Raw genomic sequence first — 23,753 nt, forward strand, 5'->3', positions numbered from 1 at the left:
CATGTTGTTGACACGTAATAGTGTATAACAATTTATTTCAAGTGAAATGAGTATAAAACATAAAATGGACTACTTTCTATAAAGAAATACAGGAAAAATATAAACTGGGTGACGCTAATAAACATAAACACGGTCGCACACATCATTGCGGAGTGACCACCTTGCAGTCGACTGGGATGCATATAAAATCCAGTCATCCTTAAGACTGCTCATACTGCGATGAGTCACATGATGCAGGTTCTGCTGTTTTGGTTGGCAACAGAGTACAAGTGAGCTCCCCCATTAATGATGATGTTTGTGTGCTAACCGTGTCATCTGCGTTTGTGTTCCTGGTTGGGCGTGGGTCAGAGGCATTTATTATCGGGAGGTGTTTAGTTTGTCTAAAATGGATGACACCAGTGGAGGCACCCGATGACTAATGACTAATAAATCTAAAGTATTTGAGGGAATATGGTGTGTTTCTTGTGTCTGACATACTCGAGAAAATTCCACGCTGCTTCTCAGAACTCGGCTTTCAGCTTTACAGGTGCCACGTCACGCTCTCCAGGAAGCGCATGTTTTATGGCAAAGACGTGGCGCCAGGTAGTATGCGTCAGACAGGCTCAGGAATTTTTTTGCGCAGCATATGTCAGCACTTTCTTCATGAAATTTGATATCAGCTTTACAGATGCCACGTCACGCTGTTGAGCCATGTGTATATTTTACGCTAAAGACGCGACACACAGTCGTGTCCGTCAGACAGGGAATATTCCACATTCAACTCTCGCCACAATAACCTATGAAAACTTGTATGTCTTAGCCTTTTATAGCTCCGAAACTTTCTCGGTTCTCAGATTTACGAGTTTGGAGCACCATTATTGCGTTTACATTGAGATCACAGCTCTGCTCTCACGTTCTCATCCTATTTAGTCCGTCCCTTGCATCAGGCGGTGCCAGGGTAAATACAAAGTTCCAACCATGTGGGGGTTGTGTTACGGCTATTATGTTACTCTTGCCACAGTGGCCTGGCCAGTTGAGTGTAAATGGAGATGAGACATCCTGCCTTCCGCTGTGCACACTTTTCTTAGGTTTGTAATTCATACTCGTTTGCTGATGTCAAACACTGACACTCGGAGAGGCAAAAAGGAAGTAAATAGCGAGAAAATTGGGATCTGTGGGACTGAGTTTAAAACTATGTGCGGTGGCTTCAATTCCGTTCCAATTTGCGGGTGTGTTGTTTTGGCTGAACGAAGGCTTTGTCGCGATGCAACGTCTCAAGTGGCACCATGTGGGTCTTGGGAAAGGGTGGTCACCATGTTGCACTTAAACAGTAACCCGTGTGGTGTTTATTTACTATACTGTGGAAAGTACAGAGCATGTACAAGGTATTTACCTCAACAACATTATATGCTGTATTCCCACAAATAAACACCTCCCTCTAATTGGCAACTCCATTTTCCCAACAGGGAGCAAATGTAAGGATCTGAGTTCAAAGCTGCGAGTGTGTTCACACCAAAAAGGTGAACTGCTTGAAGTCAACTCAGTTGCTCACAAAACAACGGAACCAACTAAAACACAGTCACTGTAGTGTGTATATATATATTTGTGATAGTCTCAGCGGAATCTATCATCTGTTCGATGTAAAACTCACCTATGGCGCCAAAGTTTTGACTGATAGGAAAGTAGTAATTGTTTCAAGGAAGTATTTTGAAGTGATGCATCTTGACTGATCTAGTCTAATTGATTTGTTATCCTATCCATTGTATGCGTTGATCCCAGCAACCTTCGGATTCTCCAGAAGTCATCGATAACGCCGTCGGCAGCAAGCGCCCAGTGGCAAGAGAAACCGCTTTGTCTGGGCTCAGCCGGCTCCTGCGGCTCCATGCTGGTCGGACACATCCTGGGATTCGGAGAAGACGAACTGGGTCAGTGTGGCAATGGCAAGATGTACTGTAATACTACAATTTTTTTATTAGTTGCTTGCCCTACAGTTGATCAGTCACCACATTGCCAGCCTAAGAAAAACAACATGATATGCCAACAGAACAGGAAATATTTACTGTGCAATATTCCTTAAAACAAATTAATTTTACTCTCCACGTATTTGTACCGCCTACCCTACAGAAATGCATTTCTTATTTTAAGATAGTCTAATCCTATGATACAATATTAAAGCAAATTATAATGAGTTTAGCTGTATAAGAGAAAAATATAATTGGAATGTCATTTCTTGGCAGAGAAGAATAAATGGTCTTAATTTAAAAAAATAGCCTAATTTGAGCTATTTAATTTTGTTTTGGTTAGATTTTCATTTTTGCAGTCTAGTGACAAACTATCTTGAAAATGGATGGATGTTACGTTATTTTTTTATTATTTATAAATTACCAAAAAGACTGAAAGACGCCAAATAAACCCCTGAAAATGTTTATTTTTCAAAGTGACTTTTCCTGGTAATGTCATACCAATGGTTGGCGGCATTTATTGAGGGGATGTGTTTAATTTGGGGACAAATATTACCGTTTTATAATGTATGTGAAAAGAAACGGTTTAAAACAACTAAGCGAACAGAAGCAGACTGTGGCTAGTGAGTACGTCGAACTGAGCCCTAATCGTTGTTGGTGACTCTTGCCATGCTTCGGGAGATGCTGCTGTTTTGGAATGTAACGAGTGCAGTTAACTCTTTTGAATTTTCCTATGTGGGCAAAGTTACTATTTGAGGTAGGCGTTTATTTTGTCGGTGGATGACTCAGCCGGCGACTTGTTGGCTTTCTATTCGAGGGACAGCCTCCATTTGAGGAAATACGGTTTTGACTTTCAGTCAGCAGGATATTAAATGCGTACTTCCTGGTGGATTAAATATCTCTTCCTTATAACATCACAAAACCCTCACATTTTGCATACTAGGCCACCGACGGCGCAATGTTTTGCACGGATTCCGTGTATTGCAGTCAATTTAGGAACGCTCGGGTGAAGTGAGGTGAGCGGCCTAATGTGATACAGAACATTGTACCAGCTGCAGCCCACCAGTCACTGGTGGGATTATGAACTGTCAGCTGCAGTGTTTCTGATTAAGTCAAACACTCACTCAACAACGGCCATCATAAATGTTTGATCACCACACTCGCGCCAGCTGTCACGCTCACTGTTTTTAAAGAGGTCTTGAGATTCCCGCCCACAGGCGTGTGTCCCAAAAATGCGTTGGGACCCCGCAGACACATGTTTACACTTTGTCCCCTTATGGAATTTTGCTGTTCTTCATTAAATAATTCTTGCATGCTTCACGGCCGTGAGTGTTCAATGCGGACGTGAAACGTCTCTCATGTGGGCGATTTCCATTTGGTTTCAGGTGAAGGCTACATACTGGCAAGCAGTAAAAGCATGGCACAGTCGCACAGTGGCAAACTCTACAAGTTGGTGGACCCCAAAAGGTACACTTCAGCACTCCTTCTAAACCTTTCACACTTTCATCACAAAGTGCTGTTGTCGCAATTGTGATGCTCAAGATAATGATTTTCATAACGCTACTCCTAAAATTGCTCAATTTACAAACCAAAATGTTAGTAAGTGGGGGGAGGAGAATCTGTTGGATAAAAAAAAAAAAAATAGACAATGAAACAAAAAATCCCTTTCAACAGTTCATCAGACCATTCTACCTGAATCATAACTTAACAAAAAGTGCCAATGCGACAATGATGTCAGCAGACAATTTGGAAATTCCATTTGCTTTTTAAAAGCGTCAAGGTCATGAAACTTTTTACTCCATGTGCATTTCAACCAAGATGGTGCACTCACACTCTCCTCGGCACACCCTGAAAAAGATTCCGGCATAAACACTGAAAAATCGAAGGAGTTGCGCATGCGCAAGTATTGTATTTTTCAGACGAAAAATCACACTTTTTTTCATAGTTTGGTGGCTTTTTCTGCGACTTATATTTAGATCTGACTTGTTCATCTTAAAATTAGAGCTCGGAATGGCACCCAACCACACTGTTTCCTAATCGCATTGACGGTAGCATATCAATCCTGGTTGGATTCGAAACATCTTTCGCTTGTGACATTCGCATGTTAAGGAAGATGGTTGTAATGCACCGAAAATATTTGCAGGCCACCAAAATGGTAAATGGTCTTTCACTTGTATAGCGGCTTTCCACCTTATTAAGGCAGTCAAAGTGCTGCACACTGCTGTCGCATCTACCTACTGATGCCATACCGTCAGGAGCAACTCGAGAGTCAGTATCTTACTCCAGGACACTCCGACATGGTCACAATTGGCGGGGAGGAAACCCAAAACCTCTAAGTTGGGAAATGACAACTGTACCTCTGAGCCACGCCACCCCGCAAAAGAGAGTTTTAGAAGAAATGGAAGTAGTAGCTTGCGCCATCCGCCACTGCAAGGACTTACTATTTACAGCATCAAATCGCCGACCTGGATTCTACCTATGGCCTCAATACGATGCAATATTCTAGTTAAGTTAAGCCATTTTAAACTAAAACGGAAAACATTTCCATCGTCAGAAGAGGAAGTTTTGAATCCAACCGGAACTCCGTCAACACATTTCAGGAACGGGAATTGTGGGTGCTAGTGATATTATGTCTGATAATATTACAGGTTTTATTTCTCAAAAAAATGCTAATTATACTCTTGATTGACTTTACGTATACATGTTTTTTTCTTCTTCATGATGGATATTTTTGACTGAAAAAAAAAAAACCTTTATACTACATTAACCTTTCCCCTTCTCCATTTTTTAACCCACTTATCCGTTATTCAAATTTTGGCTAGCAACACAAAGCACTGAGGACCACAATGGATATAGGCCCTTGGGATTTATTGTGTTTTTATTTGGTGAAGAATGACGGAAAGATTTGTGTGCTGTCTTGTGTGCTATCACCAAATGAATTCAATCAATCAGCAGAAAAAAAATTAACAAAGTCACAGCTTGTAACATGAAACATCGGGCACTTGGAAGTCAAGGTATCCTGCACTGCTTCTCCTGCCTTGAAAAAAATAATTCTAAAGGTATTGTGTTCAATCATGCACACGTGGGAAAAACCTCATCTAAATGTGTAATATTAATAGCGAATCACCATTCCACTTTTAAATCTCGCACATCCTCCTCGGTGCACGTACCACAGATTGGGAATTAGATCACTCTCTTGCAAACGTATGGTGTTGGCTGTCACATTTTTTTTAAATGTAACCTGCCGGTGTGTGCAGTCGGTTGTGGCCTTGAATATCTTTTGAGAGGCAAAATTAGACTCAGAGGAGCCATAGTGGAAGTGTACCCAATAAAATGGCCAGTGTCACACGATCCTGCGCTGATGCAACCCACGAGGCCGCCGTTAATCACCCGTCTTTCAAGTCCTCACTAATGCCAATGGCTCGTCACATGATGGCCCGCTCTGCCCGGGCCCAAGCCAGCGCGGAACGTTAACCCGAGAGCGAGCGTTGCATTTCACTATGTTCGTCAGGTATTGCTAATGGATGAACGCGCGCTGTAACTGGCAACGTATCCGCACGCCGGTTATTTTCAGAGTAGTCGGACAGCAGGTTTTATTTTGCTGAGAGCGGGGGAAAATCACCAGGGCACCTGTTTCGTCATTTATTTCAGCACATGCGCTAACACTGTGTTTCTCTAACCTTTTAACTCAAGTAGCCACTCTCCCAAGTACCACTATATTAGCCAACATTAAAATACACCTTGCGTAGGAAACCCAAGTGGTCATCCAAAATGCGGCACTGTCACATGACCTTTGCATGCCATCTATGAAAACTGGTATTTTCTGTACACAATAGCTTTATCTCAGATTTTTTCCCGCTATTTTCCCGGGCTAAGGACCGTAACCTGCCGCAAATTGTGATAATCTACCTCCAATTGACTTATGTTTACATGAAATGGATATTTGGGGTGACTTCAAAATTCTGATTTCTGAAACATTCAGAATAACCCGTTTACATGCGTGCGCAGACAGACCAATATTCGAGTCGGAAAAGGAGTAACCCAGGGGTCTTATTCAAGTTTTTAAAAACCCGAGCATATTTTTGTGTGCGTTAACATGGAGTTGAAAAAACAGAATTCTGACAATATTTAGGTTTTAAAAGGGTTATCGACTGCATGCATGTAAACATATCCAGTGAAGCCCTCATTAAAGGGGGTTGTAGTAATTGCATACGTTATCACAAACCCATGTTACATAACTGGCTGTATACAATCATGAAATTATTCATAGTATTAGCAGAGCTGGGCAGTCCGTTGCAGGGGCAGAATCGTCCGGCCCCCTTTGGGGCGGGGGGGCGCGTAGTGACAAATCTTTAAAAAGGGTTCGACTAACACAGGCCGGAGGTTGATTTCATAGCCGGAAAACGGTACAGAGATCGCGGCAGGAGGACGGGGGACTGACTTACAGGGGCAAACAAAAAATGCATGCTAGCATTCGACGCAAACGGTATTAAGTCACAAATTTGCTGACACGTAAACATGGAGGGTTTCAGCGTACTCTATAATTGGCACTGACATGGACTGGTGGTATGAAGTCGACCACGTCAATTTTCCGCCTTCCAAAATAGCATCAAAGCCCCTTTTACACTGCCTGTAAAAGCTGGCATTACATTACAGGTATTTCTTATAGTAGCGGATCACATTTGACTTTTGGAGGCTCCAAATGTATGCAATGCGTGCGTGTATTTTTTCCATGTCAGGAAATGGGTGGCGTTTAACGAGCAACAGCCAAAAGAACGACTCGGCAATGAAATATCTCCCGTTAAATGAAGAGAGACAGATTAAGTAGAAAAAGCCGACTGGCAATCGCACTTGAATTATGTTGTGCAGCTGATCAGTCGCGGGTGACGACAGTGCCACCCAGGCATCGCCGCAATTAATTACACCGCAGATGTTTCAAAAAGGGGCCCCGATGACTTGCTCCGTATTTATGTTTTCTGGCCTGAGCGTTGGATGTATTTCTCCCCTCGTCAGAACATTTCTTTCCACCGTGGACTGGACTTGTTTAGTCTGCAGAACCTGTGTTGCCGCAGTCCCGCTATTTTGTTATTAGAAAAAAATAAAATAATATAAAAACAGTTGTTGTCATAAACCGATTTATTTGCTGGTAGTACTTTATGACTTATTAGCATTATGAGGTACAATTATGTTATGATGTCATTTCACGTCATGTTTTTTCCTTGTCCTCTCCTCATTTACTTGCTCCCAAAATTGTCGTATTTTCAAAAGTATTTTTTCTGTTAGATTTAAAGTTTGTATTGAGAACCCTCCAACTTTATCCTTGTCATACAATGATTTTCTTCTGCAACAAACAATTATTTTAATAATAATCTGTCGATAATTTTGTGGATTAATCAATGTGTCGTATTAAAAATATATCTGAATTAATTTCCATCCTTTTATTCAAATATTCTGATATCATTACAACTTTATTCTCCTCGTGTGTTTGGGAACACGACGGAGCTGTTAGGTAGAGCGCTTAAGGCCCTACAGGGAAACATTAGCCATAAAATCCCTCAGTTGTGTTTGTGTAAACATGTCTTGGCCTGATGACTTCATTTGGAGGTATTTGTTTGTCAGTGGAAGTGCGCCTCTGATAATAAATAGGCCACCATGCATTGAAAACTGCTGAATGGGGGGGTTGTAAAACAAAAAGAGACAAAGGGCAATGCTTGTGATGCTTTTGGGATTTTGCGGTGTGATTGAAGTCATTCAATCCTGCTAATTTAGCAAATTCTGATTTATGTGCAGATGTCAAAATCAGCTCAGTAAATCCAACATTCATTTGTTGAATTTATGATTCTTCTTCTTTGTATTGCTTTATTCTCTCTGCGGGACGCTTAGCGACAGTTTTCTGACATTATCACGCCTTATATTCTCATAAAATGAGAAATTTTTTTTTGTAGTGATATTACAATTTTGTTCTCATCAAAGTACTTTACGCTCATAAAAATCTGACATTTTTCTAATAACAGACTTTATTTTCGCAAAATTACAACTTTTTATATTGCGGCAATGTTGTCATACTATGATGACTTTATTGTTGTCAAATGATGTTTTTATAATATTATATTGTTATCGTTATAAAAGAACGGTCTTGACCATTACAACTTCTCATGGAAATATGTCACTACTTAATGACTTCATTCCTGTGGAATTCCGTTTTTTTTCTCACTACAACTTTATTCTTGCAAAATTCCAACATTTCATATTGCAACTTTATTCTCATAATACCACAACTCAATTGTTGCACACTCGTGTTTTTTTTCCTTGTAATATTACGATTTGATGTGTTTCCTTGTAACATTACGACTTGTTCTCATGAAAGAACATCTTCAGAATTCCTTTTTTTTTTTTCATAACCATAATATTACTCATAATATTACAACTTTATCCTGGTATCATAATGACCAAAATTATGTTTTTCCTCATAAATTAACACTTTAAGATACAAATTCTGTACTATTTAATTCTCATAAAATTGTATGTCTTAATTTTTTAAATTTCATAACTGTCACAACATTTCGACTTTTGCCCTCTATGATTAAAAACCTTTATTTCTATCATCTTAACGTGCTAAGAAAAACATTCCGGGAAGTCCCAAGACCCGGTGTGGTCTCTTTTTCCCAACCATTGTTAGAGGGTGGGCCGTCTTTTGTAGCTTCACTTCTTTTTTTTTTTTAATTGTGCAAGAATATTTACTGTGTATTGTAGCTGCCGCTATTCAGACAGCTTTGTCGAAGTGAGGACCACAGAGGGGATGGTGGAAGATTTAAGAGGGACAGGAAAATAAAAGCGATTTTTTTTTTGGGGGGGGTGACACCATGCTGGGAGTGAGCATATCACACGCTCACACAGGCCCACAGATGTGCATGTTCGCATGTACCCGCCACCCACACAGTTTATATCTGTACACAGCAAACACACATACACACGCACACTCAGATAAATACATACGTATAAACAAGAAGCCGGAGACATTTGCCGATATGTGACTTGTGTGACGTTGAATGTCAAACAGGAAAATTCCTTCTATATATTTTACATGCTCTCTTCTCAACTCCAGCTCTTACTACAAGAATATACTTATATAGAGAACCCTCTTGGATACGTTCCAAACCTACCGACAATAGGTGAAAAATACACAGACAGATAAAAAACGACATTTTAAATATCATTTTACCCCACTCACATGCTTTAAACAGATTTTAAATGATTATTTTTTTTAAGTATTCCTTAGGCCTCACTCCCTTGCTCAAACAGTTTGCCAAATAAGAGGTCAAGTGTGCTTGTTTCAAGATAGTTTGGGCACTTCCAATTGAAACCTACTGTAATGCTGCCACATAAAACAAAAGATAATTCAACACTGTGGTGTAGTGGCCACTCAAACTGTATGTTAATGAAAGTCGGCGCGCTTAATGATACCATATAATCTAAACAACATCAATTAGCTGATAGGTTACGGTAATTGTAAGCTTTCAAACAACTGGTATTTTAATGCATCACATGCAACAAAAGAGAACATTGTATATTTAAATACCAAAATATTCAACCAAACCATTCTTTCTGCTTCGGAGGAGACCTTGTCTGCTTCTTTTTCTTGTCTCTTAATTAGGCTGCATTAACGTACAGTCGAGTTCAAAACTGCCAGGGTGTTGGCAAGGTCACACACAGTTACTGTTATTATAGTTTGGGAATTTTAATTTATACTTAGTTATTTCGTTTTTGATGAGTTTTGTTTTTTAAATTAAGTTAGTTTTAATTAGTTTTCAAGATTGTGAGTTTTTATTTGTTTTAGTTTTGTTTTAGTATTACTTTTTGTTTTTAAAGAAATTGTGGATTTACTTGTGTGCAGGATTCGGAAAAACACTATAGTAATTATTCTGTCGTAAACATTTAACAAAAATATTATTTTTAAAACATTTTAATAATACAAGATACAGTTTAACAGTACAATAAGTGTAATGCATGATACCGTTTCTAAAGTGAGATGCAAACATGTATGCACCCTCATTAAATAAAGCTAAAATGCCGATTTCTAAAATGGATTTGTGGATTGAATTCTTGTTGAGAAGTATTAAACCTATCTGTACAGTGTACTATATATACTATACCATATATGAAACAAAAAAGGAAAGCACTTTTTATTTAGCGCTGCATTTCGGGCTGAGAACAGGACAGCCATTCGACCCAAAGCCATTTGCAAGCTTGTCTCCTAGAAGCAACATCCTCTGCTGGCACTTATCTTATTGGCTGCTGTTTGATGATGTCGCTTCTTTGCGGCACACATAAAAAAGGACTACAACTCCCAGATGCCTGTTCGGCCATCCCTTTTAATGGCCTGCAGTAATATCGAAATAAATACGTTTAATGTCAACCCCAAAGTCTCTATTTTAGATTAATTGCTAATGACGAAAATAAAGGACTATTTCGCTATAATTATAGTTACTTTTAGTTAGTTTTTTAAATGTAAAATGCACTTTCAGATAGTTGTTTTTTTTCATTTTTATTTTATTTCGTCACCAAAAATCTTTTTTAAATTTTAGTTTTAGTTGTTTTGTTAGTTTTCGTTAACTTAAAAAAAAACCTTGCAAGCAGTACGCAATGAACAAGTTTCAGCAGCATCAGTTAGCGCCATACTTCTTGCTTTTATTTGTTTGGATAATGGATACATGGAATGGTTTTATATTTAGTGCCAAGAAGTATTTTTCCTACAAATATTGACAGTAATCATGACTAGTAACTGTCGGTCTGTTTTGTTTGCTGTTCCATTGAAAGAAGAGCAAACCACACTTTCTTGGAGAAGCTAAATAATGGTGGTAACAATATTTTATTCAGGGTTTGACAGTAACCTACAAATGCTTTCATTTCTATTCACAGTAGCCTTCATAGTGAATTTAGACGTGTTCAGCTTTTTTTTTTAACCAACATTATTCTGTAACATTGAGAATTGTGTCTACTATTATGAGTTTCTTTCTCATTTGCTATTCCAAAATCTAGATAGATTTTTTTTTTTTTGGGCCGACCACATTTTCTTTTAACCAAAACTCAGTTGGAAATGTTAACCCTATATTGTACATTACATGGCTTACTACACCCAAGCAGATTTCAAATTGTCCAATTAAAAAAAAAGTGAGCCAACTCTGAATCAGATGTGAAACGGGCTTCATTTGAACCGCAGTCGGCTTTTGGCTGTTTCGCATTGATTAATGGCAAGTCAGCTTTATTTATGTCTCATCTTTCACACATTTCATACACAAATTTAACTCAATGTGCTTCACTTTCTGTAATTAACAATACAACAAATAAAAGCGTTTACAAACAAAAAAGTGAAAGACATTTCAAAGCAAAGTAAAGAAATAAAAGTAGCTTGCTAATGATACTAACAGATCATACGGTGCAAGAGGATGGTTTTGGAGAACATGATTTGAAAAATGCTTTGAATCACCTTAATTATAGATGTGGAATGTGAACTCATGACAATACACGGTCAATTTCTCGCACAATTTCAAAATGGTGCTACAAAAGGTACCACCTCAACAATGGTTGACAAAAGAGACCACACAGGGACATAAGATGAAACCATTATTGGACCACACCTCGTGTCAATCAGACCCGTCCAACAAGCTAAAAACAACCACACTCACGCTGATAAAATCAGTAACATCGCCACTTATGCTCATCATATTTCTGTGAGCATTTGAAGTATCTGATTGCATGCTTAGTGTTGGTGTAACCATCTCATGTGCGAGCACTCTGTGGCTCCCACCCCTCCCAAAGTTGCTAAATTCCCACAGTGGCTGTTGACCCAGCTGCCTTTGTCAAGTGGCGCTACCAGCAGGTGCTGTTTTCTCAGCCACCCTGGCAGTCGTACACACTGTTTAGTTGCGCTACTGACCCCTTGCCTGCTATTAACAGTGTCCAACACGGAAAACAACTCAACACACACACACACACACACCATTCCCTCTTACAATCCTCTTGGGACCCTTTCTCCATTTTTCCCCTTCTGCCCCTGTTCACTCCCTCAAAAAAAAATAAAAAAAAATAAATAAAAAAAAATAGCCTGCCACAACGAAAGGCAGACAGGGATGGAATCTAAAGCTGGATGCTGATGGGAACATGTGAATGCTTCCCTCCTCCCCTTTTTTGTTACGCTTTTAATATAGCAATGTAATGTAGAAAAAATTCATAGAACATCATCAAGGAGGATGTCAAGGAACAAATTGGATTTATTAGTTGAAATCAAGATAAAGTCAGACACACACTGAATTATTTGTGTGTTGGGTGTGTGCCTTTAAGGGGCTTGGCCGAGTGACTGATGTCAGGAGCTCGAATCAAAGTTGTCCATATGCGAGGGCATTACACGACTACACTAACTCTTTAATTGAGTTACCACCTTACAATATCAACCCAAAGGAAGCTGAAATGTGTGGAAATCTCTTTTTACAATTCATTAATTAGCACCTTTCTGGTAAAAAAAAAAAAAAAAAACTAAAGATACAAAGGATAAAAAGAGGCTTGCCAGAGAGCCGCAGAAAAAATCTGAAATATTTTGTTTTTACAAACTTTTTAGGAGAAGATTTTGACACATTTGTAATTAACTTGCTGTCAATTTGTGTATGATAAAAATTCTCAAAGGAACATTGGAGGTTGCCGCTTGGTGCTCATCTTTTCCCGAGCCACCAATACCACCTGGATGAACTTAACTCATTCACTGCCAATGACGGCTATAGACGTCAAAAATCTTTTTTTTTTTTTTTTTTTTTTAACTTGGCTGGCAGTGAATGAGTTAAATTTTACAGCACTAGATGTGCGATCAGATGATTGGGCACAGCTCTCTTGTACGATGGTCCCCAACCTTCTTTGCACCACCGATAGATTTTTTTTAATATATCAGTTGACATCGATACATTGTATAAGGAGGACGTTAGCGCCCAAAATTCACATCTGAAAGGCAACTGACAAATGATTTTAAAGTGGTGTAGATAAATTAAACTCAACACTGGAGCCTAATATATATATATATATATTTTTTTTTTTTTATCTGCATCAGGATCTCTCCAGTAGTTAATCTATAATCCAATCTTTAGGGTTCCTTCCGACTGCCGAGTGCCCATTTGCTCCCCGGCCGTGATTGATGACGCCTGTTCTTGTGGACATTACTCAAGCGCACTGACGTCAGCGTCCGGGCCTCCAGGTTCTTGAAACCAGCATCGAGAGTCCAGTTACCATTCCTGGTCACTCGCATTGTGTTGGGCTTTTCGTTAGTGTTTCTTCTGTCGCAGTTCTTCTGTGAGTGTGTGTGTGCCGGACACATTTGAACTTGATTATGCACTTGGCCTATTACTTCCAGATTCGTAGCGTGTGTTATGGAAGAATTATTTTACAGCCCATTCGCTGATGTGCGTGTTGTGGAGTTTGTCTTAATGCAGAATGATCACAGCATGTCCCCCCACTCGACAATCCCTTTTTTGGGTCTGTTTTTTTATCTGAAGCTGTACTTTTATCCCTAAATTAGGATTTCATAATGCAGGATACAAGTGACGATTTTTCAAAAGTGCTCCAGTACCTTAGCAAAACTCAAGCAGGAGACTAATCCAAGATCGTCAAGGTTCCGTTTTGTTTCATAAATGATGATACCTACAGTATATGCTCGACAAAGGACGTTTTGGTTCACAACGCCGCATGCTTCCTACGGCAGCGCTCCAAGCAAATGTGTTGAATTACAACAAAAGCCGGGGCCAACAAACAAGTTTTGTTTTTGCCCTGTTGCTTATTGTATGTTGTCTGGCAAAGGGCGCTCGTATTCTCTTTCTCCTAAAAATTCAAGATGCGTTAGCACGAAAGCGTTTGGAGACAAACAGAAACTGGTCCGGGGTCAGGAGGAGACCATCCATTACTCCACCGGTCAAAGATCATCAAGTTCGAGTTCCCTACTTTTGGCACGGTCATCTGGTGGGAAAATAACTTTTAGCCTTTTTGTAGCTGCAGTGATCAACAAACATTTAAGATGTGCATGCCTTTCACCAACAACTTCCACCACATTCCCCATCTCTGGAGGGCAGTATTTCCAAACCACTGTGTTGTGGGGGGAAATTATTCTAATATTATTTTCATAATGTATCTCTGCCAGTGACCTGTAGTGACAGGCAAAATGATAAAACTATCTTCCAGTAGATGGCCGACAGTCCAATTAATCTGATCATGGTCTACGCATCATGCATATCGCAATGGAAATCCATTTATCTGCAAAGTTCAATGTGCATCACTACCCAATAGTTGGGACTTTATCTCACGGAATTATTATAATTAATAAGCAAAGGAAAGACACAGAGGTTGCTTATTTTGCCATCTGAAATAAAATACTTCTTTCATTAGATAATAAAATGGAATTGCTGTGTTAAATAACGTAATAATGTTGCTTTTGCGTAAATATGTTGTGAGATGAGATTACAAGTGCAGTCCATGGTATGTCACACTTTTCTTTGCTGGTTGTCATGGGATTTCCACTGGTCCAGGATGCTTTTTATTAGTGCCCATTGTATGTATTCCCGAGTAGGAGCTCGTCAAAAACTTTGAATTCACTTAAACTAGCTGCTTCAAACCAAAATAGCCGCCTTCCTTTTCACTTCGCTTCAATTTGCTAATGTAGTCTCCTAACCAATTAAGTTTGTGAATTGAGGATCCACTTTAATTTCAGGCACAAATCCTTGTGACTATCTCATGTGTTCTCTTAAGACAGACACACAACTTCATGACCCGCCCCCCTACCGGCTCCCTCACAAACACAAACTGACTCTGGCCTTTCTTCCAACTGTTCCAGGCCTCTCATCCCCAAGGAGTGCCAGCGTCAGGTGGAGCCTCCCGAGCTGCTGATGACAGCTTGTTCCAGACACTGCAAGAACGGACACTGCACTCCCATTGGCAAATGCTGCTGCAGCCCTGGCTGGGAGGGGCCCTTGTGCCGCATCGGTGAGGCTTGTTTTGTTCAAATTTCTTAAAAATGTGCCATGACTTTCATGGCGATTATGTCAAAAATCTCAAACGTCTTTGGTAGTCCTAGCAAAACAGCAGTCTGAAGTTCTGCCAAAATGTCTCCTAGCCAGAGGCTGAGTATGCATCATTTTTGGAGTGGCTAGAGTGCTCAGCAGATACACTTCCTTTCCCTGTTCAGTATGGGAACTCGATCCTCCTCTGTTCCATACCGAATGCATGCTATTCTTTTGCCCATCGCTGTGACCCTTGGAAAAAAATTGTATATAGTAGTTAATAATAGAAGTCGTAGTAGTTAGGTGTGTTTCGATGTGTGATGAAGCTAACTCTGATTAGTTTTAGACCTCTTCCACATGAAGTCCAGTAATCCCAAAGGGATCAAAACAACTCAAATCAACCTAACCACTTGCTTTGACAGCGCTGGCTTCCTCGTTTAGTCCAGACCGCTGACAATGTTTTCTTGACATGCATTTGGCATCAATATGAATTGACAGTTACATAAAGTAAACAAATGACATATGAGGCACTTTACGGGCCTATTTGGTCCAAACCAGAAAATGTTGAAACATCTTTAACTAGTTGTGGCCCAATTTAGCACAAGTACTGAAGCACTAAAGGGTGAAAACGAGTCAAACTGAATTGGTGGACCCATAGCGCACCTAAGGCTCCTAGGTGGACCAGTAAATGTTGTTTTTGTAATATGACTTGTTAAAAACAGTGGCTCTACCTACTGTAATGTCCACCCACCCAACAGATGCCTGTCAAAGCATCAACATAGATGAACAGCACCATCTGGTATTGACTTTGTGTTCCAGACTTCAGGCTGTAATTAACTGCAAAGGATTTGTATTAGGCATATTGCCAAACTTTTTCAATTCCTACACCTTTCACATTTCAAATTAATTGTGGTGGTGGTTGCAGCCCACAACTCAATATTTATAGACCCGACTGTAAGTATGGTTGCCCTAAATCAGGTGTGTCAAACTCACTTTTGTGAACGGACCGCATCGTAGTTATGTTTTCCCGTAGACGACCGTCATGACTGTGAACCAATATAAAAGTATGACCGCGTTACATTATCAGAAGCCAGTCATTCATCGTGTGTTCAACAATTCTTCAATTTATGGCAGAATTGGTAACAAATGGCAGGATCTCAATGTTGTTAAAAGTGAAGAAAATGTGCTAGAAACAGGAAGTGGACGCATGTGATTTGCCCTTCGCAGGCCACATAAAATAAGGTCACGGGCCAGAAAAGGCTCCCCAGGCCTTGATTTTGACACCTGTGCCCTAAATCGTCAAAAAGTCTCAATACTGTAGTGGAAGTTTGGCATTGCTGGCCGCAATATCCCCGATCATCTTCAAACCTTCCCTTCATAAAACCTTTCTTATGACTTGATGCAACCCAGCGTAACCGCTTCCTGTCTTTTCTAATCCAATCCAGCCAAATGCGACCCAGGCTGCCGCAACGGAGGCGTGTGCATGGAGCCCAACAAGTGCCTGTGCAAGAGCGGCTACTCGGGCGACCAGTGCGAGCGGAGTGAGCGAGGCATGCCCAACGACCAGGAGAAGGACGGCCTCCTGGACCACATCATCGACATGACCTCGTACCTCCTGGACTTGACTAGCTACATCGTATAGAGAGACTGCGAGGGGCCCGTCCTCGTCAGCACCTTCATCCCCCGCCCTACACGAATCTACCTAGCACCACCGGCCAACGAGGTATCCTTTTTTTTTTTGTTTTTGCCCACGCTGACACATGAAAAACCATGGATCTCCATCACAGCTGCATTTCATCGACATCACCGGACATTTTGGTTCCTCACTGGACGATAAGCTAATTGCTCCCCTGAGCACCAGGCCTGGCATCCAAGTCACGGAAAACGCCCCGCCAAGACACTTCTGCTCCACTCTGGGACAAATAAATAAAACAGCACAAAGGAGCGACTGTTTATTTTGGCGTGATTTCGTCAAGACTTTTGTACACAGGACTGCTTCCACAACTGTTGGACATTTTCATCGCAGGATGAAGAAAGATGCTGGCTTGCTACTTCCCTGCTCTGCATTCATCACAAACCTTTTTTAAAAAAAAACACACATTTGCACAGTTGCAGTTTAACGAACCTCAGCCTCTTTCACATGGAGACTCCGCAAAAGGGTCAGCGTCAGAGCCGTAACGGAGCAATGGGATACTGCGACAGTGACAGATAACACATTTTTAAATGCAAATAAACTTATTTTATTATATTTCCAGGTGTTTCTCTAGCACATTCAGTTTTAATAATGATGATAATAATAATAGTATGTTAACAATGTAATACAGTAATATTTTTTAGTAATATTTATGAATTAAGGGTTAGGTGCAGCAACGAGTGTAATTTCTAGCTATGACATTTCAAGTAAATATTCCAACACACGGTGCGCAACTTAAGAACAAAAAATGGAAATATCTCACAAGCCTGATGTGCTAGAAAAAAATAAAGACATGTTTTTAGATCAGTGTCAGAAATACAGTAAGGGAAATATAAAGCCATCGCTGCTTGTTGTGACATTGAAAAAAATAAAATTGTCAATGATTGTTTCCGACGCGGCGGCACGGTGGCCGACTGGTTAGCACGATGGCCTCACAGTGAGAGACAGCATCGGGCGTGGGTTCGATCCCGGCTCCCGCCATCCTGTTAGGAGTTAGCATGTTCTCCCCGTGCTTGCGTGGGTTTCCTCCGGGTACTCCGGTTTCCTCCCACATTCCAAAAACATGCATTGTAGGCCGATTGAACACTCTAAATTGCCCCAAGGTATGAGTCTGAGTGCGGATGGTTGTTCGTCTTTGTGTGCCCTGCAATTGGCTGGCAACCAGTTCAGGGTGTCCCCCGCCTACTGCCCGAAGATAGCTGGGATAGGCTCCAGCACCCCCCGTGACCCTAGTGAGGAGAAGCGGTACAGAAGATGGATGGATGTTTCCGACGCAGCAGGGCGGGAGAAGTGAGTTCCCCCTTACAAACGTTCCGCCTCTGTTACGGCTCTGGTACTACCTTCGAAGCCACAAAATCACCCAATTGACTTCATGCAGGCCCCTGCCAGAAAAATCTGCCGTTTTTCCACCTTTTTCACACAGACTCCGGCAAAATGTTTTGCAGGAGGTTTAAAAGGGTTTAGTGAATGTCCAAACCACAAAGGGAAGAAGAGGAGGAGCTAGCAAATGATGTATATTCCCCTATAGAGCTTACCCCCTACTACTTAGCATTGCAAAAACAAACAAAAAAGTGAATAAAAAGAAAAAGAAAAAAAATTGTTATGATAGAAGGGGGGTTTATTTTTTTAAGTGTAATAATATATGGGAGAGATCGGTGTTTATAAAAATACATTTTACACTAAGCTTTGTGTTCATTTGGTGTATTTGCAGCTTGCTTTTGAAACGCCCTTCACCCAAGAATCTGCTCCACAAAGCTCCTCTACAGATCCAAATGTTTGTTTTTGTTCAAACACGATCATGATGTTTGTTTTTTATTTGGTTTTGTTTCTGTTTGTTCCCCTCGTTGGTGTGTTGGCTGACATAATAAGTCTAACTGGTCGAAAACGAGTCCACAATGGAATTTTTATGCTGTAAAATGAAAAAAAAAAAAGTCTATATTTTTTTTTGTTAGCACTTAATGTGAACGTTGTTGCATTGTAGCTGCTGAGACGGCATGGTGTGAATAGAATAACCATTTACATTATTTAAGTAGTAGTTACACAAAATGAGATAATTATTTAAGTATGTCATTGTACTGTATGTGTGTATTTTTTCTTTCTTTTTTTTTTATTTGTTTTGTATTCATTTATTGTAAATACAACTTAGGGATGCCAACTTTCTCTCTCTTCAGAAATATCAATATGTCTATTAAAATTTATAGCATGTCTCAAGTTGTGGTTTTCGGCGTTTGCTTCCAATAGGACAGTTGCAAGAACACTGTTGATTTTGAAAATATGCCAAATGACGGAGATAACTTAACTCATTCAATACCACTGACGGATAAATACGTCAAAATCCATTTTTTTTTACTGGGCTGGTTGTGAATGAGTTAAAGGTGAGTAGTCAGTATTTTCATCCAAGAGTATATTTTTTTTTTTCCTCAACTGCAGAGTATCGGTTTCCAATGGGGGTTAGGTGCTCATTAGAAGAAAGGCATTTGTTCTTTTTTTTGTAATTAAAAAAAAGATACTGTTTTTGTACAAAGGAATTGTAATATAAAATATTTTTAACACAATGTCTTTATTTCCCAATAAATCACAAGAAAGAAATAAAGTTAGGATTAAATCTTAAATGTTTGTTTGTTTTCCACAAACAAATCACATCTTATTAAAACTATCACATATGTTGTGCTTTTTTTTAAATGTCAAAACATATGAATAATTAAAAAATATATTGATTACATCATTTAATAAACATAAAGTGTTTTAAAAATGTTCAAGTGTATTTTTGAATTACCCAAAAAAATCACATATTTTTAAAATTATACAGAACATTTAAACATGTTCAAATGCATGTAAATTAAAAAAATACAAAATGTATATTTATACTTTATTACCCATTATCAAAAGGAGTAATAATAATCTAAATGTTTTGTACACAATGTATGTCTAATTATTCTTTATATGTAATTATGTTCTTTTCTTATATTTAGTCCATAAATCATAATAATATAATGTCTGTGTTAATGTTTTTTTAATAGCAAAAAGTGCAACGATGCTGATAAGCATGGCAAAATGTGGGTGATCCTTTTTCACTACTTTTTTTTTTTTTTTTTTTCGGAAGTACACACACACATACACGATGTAGATATTAATTTCCTTCTGAAAATACAGATGAGGTTTTGGCTTGTTTAATGATAGCGAGTTCAGACCACCCACCTCACTGCCTCACACATACACACACACACACACACACGCATTACTATATTGTGAGTGGTAATGCAATCCTAGCCTTGTCTGTTGGCATCTAATCCCAAACCTCCAATCTATGTGAGTTTAGACATCATATATCAGCTGCATAAATCAGAATTTTTCATTTTTGGAATCATTCTTCCTCCCAAAGGAGCCTCAGTGGTCCGGTGGTCTATTGCTTTCCAAACAGGACTAGGAATAAACACGGAGGAGGAGGACTGTATACCAAACATTTGAACCGGCTCTCATGGTGTATACAGCAACAGAAATGTCCTACATTGATGTTTTAATGTGCTTTTTGGGCGTTTTAACGCAGTTAAAACACTACAGTGAACCCTCAGTGGATAAGCTCTGACCCGCTCACGATCAGTGAAAAGTCGCGATTTCGAGAGACCACTTCTTCATTTGTTAACAAAATGCATTTTGTCTGGAGTAAACCAGCCTCCTACCTAAAGCCATAACTAAACATACCAAAAATGGACTTTGGACCTGTTTTGGGGGACTTTTATATGATATGCAACGCACAAATGTAAATCAAGCTAAGAGAATTTGACATTTGTGAACACTAACATATAAAATCTTCTGTTCCTCACGCCTTCTGTCCTAATAATTTAATGAATTAGCATTCAGCCAGCTTGTCAGTCGCACATTGGTTTTAATATGAACACATGCACATGGCACAACAACTAGCTTCGCTCATTCCAATTCAAACTGACAACATTGCTGCTGTGCTTACAACATAAACAGTGAGCTATGGTGAAAAGACGGAAAATTAGCTATGGTAATGCTAATAGTGTGTTGGTATTGAGTGGCTGTCAAATTATATTTCATATTTGATTTAATATGCTGGCTTTACCCTTTTTCTAATCACATGGCAGCTTCTGCGCTTGTTTACTTGCTCAGACCTCAACACTGATTCTTGTCCATGAAGTGATGCAATTAAGTGTCCCACTGAGGCTCAATCTGTCATGTCAAGACCCCCGTCGCCGGGATCTGGACCACAGGTAAGACTGACAAGGGCAAGAAATTATACAATTCCATTTTACCAGCTTCTAAATATTAACTGAAACAAAATGTTGTGTGACAGTGACATTACATTAAGATATAGCATTTATTTGTCAATACAAAAATGCATCTGAAAATGTGTGCAAAGTAACATCTTTGATCACTATAATGTTTTAACTAGAATCTAAAATGGATGATTAAAGGAAGCAGAATTTTTTTTTAAGGAAATAAGGCTTAATTTATTTTCATGTTTATGCTAATTAGTGAATTTGTTTGTTTTTACCCAAAATACAAACGGTATACAATATACATATATAATATATATATATATATATATTCTGATATATATATATATATATACATATATATATATATATAGAGAGAGAGAGAGAGAGAGAGAGAGAGATTTTTTTTTTCTGACTCCACTTGACGGGGTTCAACTTCAACAATTCTACAATAATAGAGTGAGGTTGACATTCTACATGCTGAGCTGACAACATTCGCATCCTGCTTTCTGGTTCAAAGGCAACTCCAACTCAGGGGAACTCTAAGGACTGCCCGGTAATAGACTATATCGACTATGGGGTACATGCTAACATGCGAAGCAAACATTTTCACTTCCAGCCATTTCTCCATTTTCAGTCTTGTCCATTCATAGGTCAGGACCAAGTACTGACCAGTTGAAAGTAAAAATAAACCAAGGATGCACAGAATACCTAGATGTTGTTCTTGTCAGCTAGCTTGAATGAAGGCCTTAGTTGGATATTTGTGAAGGCCTGACTAGAAGAATATGCCAAGATGCATTGTGTCCTGGTCTCATAGGAATACGTCAGTCGGTGAGAAATCAAGTACACAGCCATTCTGATTCACAAAAAGACTTGCGTTCTAAGGAAGAATGTTCTGACGTTCATTCTTTGAAAGACCGGAATCAGCTTTCTTCAACATGCTAAGATAAGGTCACTTCCAGTTTTCTATTACGTCAACTAGAACTACTCAAAGGATTCTATGAATGGAATACGCTCTGAGCGCACACTGGTTCGCTCCAACTATTTGGAAATCATGAGCCTTGTTCAAATGTGCTGTTCGATTATTCAGAGTTCACCAAAAAAGGAATGTCTCAGCATCCTGTGTGTCAGGCTGTTCAGATGGAAATAGTTCAAGCACGAGTTTCAGATGTGTTCATTAGAGAGGTAGCAATCAGAAATGAATGGATTGGCGCACGCTCTGCCTCTGAAAATTCAACACTCTCATGGTGGTGTAAGAGATTCAGAGTAAATTTCCGAAAGTAACCTACTCTAATACTGTAGTGAGAGGAGGCACTAGCATGTTAAGCTAATGTCATTTGCTTTCTTGCATTCTCTTTCTAAGATGAACACGAGTCAGGACAACTCAAAATTTATGACTGTAATAGTGTGAACTTTACATGCTAAGCTAACACCCCTCGCTTCCGGGTTCGATATGGTAACCTCAACTCAGGGGAAGGGTCGGTCTGTAATCGACTACGGGGTACATACTAACATGCTAAGCTAACATTTTCACTTCTGTTTCCTGTTAAATGTTAACATGCAATGTTACTTCAATCACACACTTGACGACCTCCACTTGAAAGTGTTCAAAGTTAACTGTTTCACTTTAATAGAGTGAGGTCAACATACTAACGATCTAATGATCTAAGCTAACTTTAGTCACTTCCTGTTTCCGGGTTAGAAGATCTACTCAACTAGAACAAATTAGAGTACTACATTAATAGAGCAGTATACACTAACATGTTAAGATAATGTCACTTGTTCTCTGCTTCCAATAACCTCGAGTCAGGACAACTGAAAAGGTCGACATAAAAGAGAGAAGTTGCTATGCAACATGCTAAGCTAATAACACTCCCCTCCTGGTTCAACCACCAATTTCATGCGGAACTCAAAAGGTTGCCCTGTAATACACCAAGGAGTACAAGCTAAAATGCAAAGTTGGCTGTGCTCTTAGAACAAAATTTCAAACCCACACACAATGATTGAAAGGCATTGAATCTTGCTCCAAAAATGAACACTCAATGAATCCCAAAATGGAGACGATTAATCAACATCAACACGGCGAGAAAATTACTACCTATTCACTCCTTCCTTGGCACTGCTCTCTTCTTCACGCCGCCTTCGCCACAGCGTTAATCCTTGTTTTGGTACACGGAGCCGCTTGCATTGCATGCTAATCTGTGCAAAGCTCCGTGTCCAAAGGCTGCTACTGTGGCGAGCTGGCGGCACGGAGAACACGCTGACGCAAACTACTAAAGGAAAGCAAGGAGGCGGCAAATGGAAGCTTGTGCACTCGTCTACATTCTCACCCATGTCAGTGATCATTACGATACAAATATTTCAAATATGTAGATTAAACCCTTCTGTACAGAGATTTGGGAAGATTTTATTGCCAAATGCAAGGTCAGCACAACAAATTTAGTAGGATTTTGCATGAAAATAAACTTTTTTTAAAACATCAAGCACCAAAATATTGGGGGTTTCAAGCAAAAAAAAGAACATTAAGTAGGATTACGTGGCAAAGAGAATGCACAAAAAAAACCAACCAAAAAAGAATGAAAATGCACGTAAACATTTCAGTGAATTTCACACAAACAAAATAATTCTTCCATCCATCCATTATCTGTTCTGCTTCCCATCACGGGGGTTGCTGGGGGTTGCTGGAGCCTATCCCAGCTATCTTCGGGCAGTAGGCGGGGGACACCCTGAACTGGTTGTCAGCCAATTGCAGGGCACACAAAGACGAACAAGCATCCGCGCTCACACTCATACCTAGGGGCAATTTAGAGTGTCCAATCAAGCTGCCATGCATGTTTTTGGAATGTGG

At 39.6% G+C, this 23,753-nt stretch overlaps 1 protein-coding gene and 1 long non-coding RNA gene across 3 annotated transcripts in view; one reads left to right on the forward strand and one right to left on the reverse strand.

Annotated features, from left to right (window-relative positions):
- hhip (hedgehog interacting protein) overlaps positions 1-18,875 on the forward strand; it is a 45,631-nt gene extending 26,756 nt beyond the window's left edge. For both annotated transcript variants that reach the window (XM_088303659.1, XM_088303660.1), the window contains exons 10-13: positions 1,759-1,904; positions 3,326-3,407; positions 14,806-14,954; positions 16,417-18,875. In XM_088303659.1, the coding sequence (XP_088159785.1) occupies positions 1,759-1,904; positions 3,326-3,407; positions 14,806-14,954; positions 16,417-16,613 (574 nt within the window). In that variant the 3' untranslated portion in view covers positions 16,614-18,875. The remainder of the gene's footprint in view (positions 1-1,758; positions 1,905-3,325; positions 3,408-14,805; positions 14,955-16,416) is intronic.
- On the reverse strand, positions 19-23,124 carry LOC148331904 (uncharacterized). The gene is made up of 2 exons (XR_015844719.1): positions 23,004-23,124; positions 19-1,879 (listed from the first exon to the last, which is right to left on the reverse strand). It is a non-coding gene; the product is annotated as an uncharacterized LOC148331904 (long non-coding RNA).
- Between the last annotated feature and the right edge of the window lie 629 nt (positions 23,125-23,753).

The sequence above is a fragment of the Idiotropiscis lumnitzeri genome, chromosome 8 (assembly GCF_059441095.1).
Source record: "Idiotropiscis lumnitzeri isolate Australia: NSW breed Sydney's pygmy pipehorse chromosome 8, RoL_Ilum_1.0, whole genome shotgun sequence".
Classification (NCBI taxonomy): Eukaryota; Metazoa; Chordata; class Actinopteri; order Syngnathiformes; family Syngnathidae; genus Idiotropiscis; species Idiotropiscis lumnitzeri.